Source organism: Helianthus annuus, chromosome 9 (genome assembly GCF_002127325.2).
Source record: "Helianthus annuus cultivar XRQ/B chromosome 9, HanXRQr2.0-SUNRISE, whole genome shotgun sequence".
NCBI lineage: Eukaryota > Viridiplantae > Streptophyta > Magnoliopsida > Asterales > Asteraceae > Helianthus > Helianthus annuus.
In genome coordinates, this window is record NC_035441.2 from 94,407,497 (window position 1) to 94,408,923 (window position 1,427).

At 43.7% G+C, this 1,427-nt stretch overlaps 1 protein-coding gene across 1 annotated transcript; it reads left to right on the forward strand.

Annotated features, from left to right (window-relative positions):
- The first annotated feature begins 498 nt into the window (after window positions 1-498).
- On the forward strand, window positions 499-1,191 carry LOC110875686. The gene has a single exon (XM_022123890.1). It carries the CDS (start codon window positions 499-501, stop codon window positions 1,189-1,191), a length of 693 nt encoding a protein of 230 aa, XP_021979582.1.
- Window positions 1,192-1,427: the final 236 nt, after the last annotated feature.

Here is a 1,427-nt window from a genome sequence, read left to right on the forward strand (position 1 = left end):
CCATTTCCCTTTAGAATAGGGGGAGATAGGATACTTAGGCGGTGCGTGTCGAGAGAGGAGGGTTTGAACATCCTTAAGCATGTGCATGAAGGCCTCACGGGAGGCCATCATGGTGCATATGCCACCGCTCAAAAGGTTTTTGATTGTGGCTTTTATTGGCCTAACGTACTTCGTGATGCCATTGAGTTCGTGAAAACATGTGATGCTTGTCAACGAACCGGCAATATTTCAGCCAAAGATGAGATGCCTCAAAACCCAATCCAAGTTTTGGAGGTTTTTGATGTTTGGGGCATTGATTTCATGGGACCCTTTCCCATCTCAAAAGGGAATCGTTAAATACTTGTGGCAATTGACTACGTGTCTAAGTGGGTTGAGGCTCAAGCTCTTCATACGAATGAAGCCCGAGTAGTGTTGAGTTTCCTCAAGAAACTCTTTTCCCGCTTCGGTACACCTAAAGCTTTAATTAGTGACCGTGGTACTCACTTTTGCAACACGTTGATGGAAAAATTGCTTGCACGCTACAGAGTCACTCATCGTTTGTCTACCGCACATCATCCACAGACGAGTGGTCAAGTGGAGAACACGAATCGTGGTATCAAACGTATTCTAGAGAAAACCGTCGGTAAGAATAGGAAGGATTGCTTTGACAAGCTTGACGCTGCATTGTGGGCGTTTCGAACTGCTTACAAAACGCCTTTAGGAACCACACCATTTATGATCATCTATGGAAAAGCTTGTCACCTTCCCGTAGAGCTAGAATACCGAGCACTTTGGGCTTTAAAAACCATTAACCTTGACATGACCGAAGCCGCTAGGAAGCGTTTCTTTCAAATCCATGAGCTTGAGGAGCTTAGGGATGCGGCGTATGCTCGATCTTTGGGAATTAAGGAGAAAACGAAAGCTTCACATGATCGTAAGTTACGGAAGGTTAAAGAATTTAGCAAGGGTGATAAAGTACTTCTCTACAATTCAAGATTGAAGGTGTTTGCGGGGAAGTTGAAGTCGAAGTGGTCGGGACCGTATATGGTTCATTATGTGTTTCCGTACGGAGCAATGGAGATTATGGATGAGTCGTATGGCCGGAGTTGGAAGGTATATGGCCACCGTTTGAAGCACTACATTGGAGGAGCGATAGACAAGAACGAGATGGAGGAAACTCCTCTCGAAATTCCATCAAAAGCCGCCACTTAGTGCTTTGGGATGAAATCCCAAGTGTAGATTTTGTAACTTCGTTATTTTTTTTTCATATTTTTTTTCGTAGTACGTCGTGTCTTTGTTTTGTGTGTTTGAGTAATTTTGCAGGAATCGTACCATCGAGGAGCTGAATTTGCGAAGAAAATGACATTCCAGGTAAGTCCCACCACTTAGAAAAAATTTGGGGTGGTTTGGGGAAGGTTGGTTGAAAGTTAGAAATTTTTCTAAGGCAA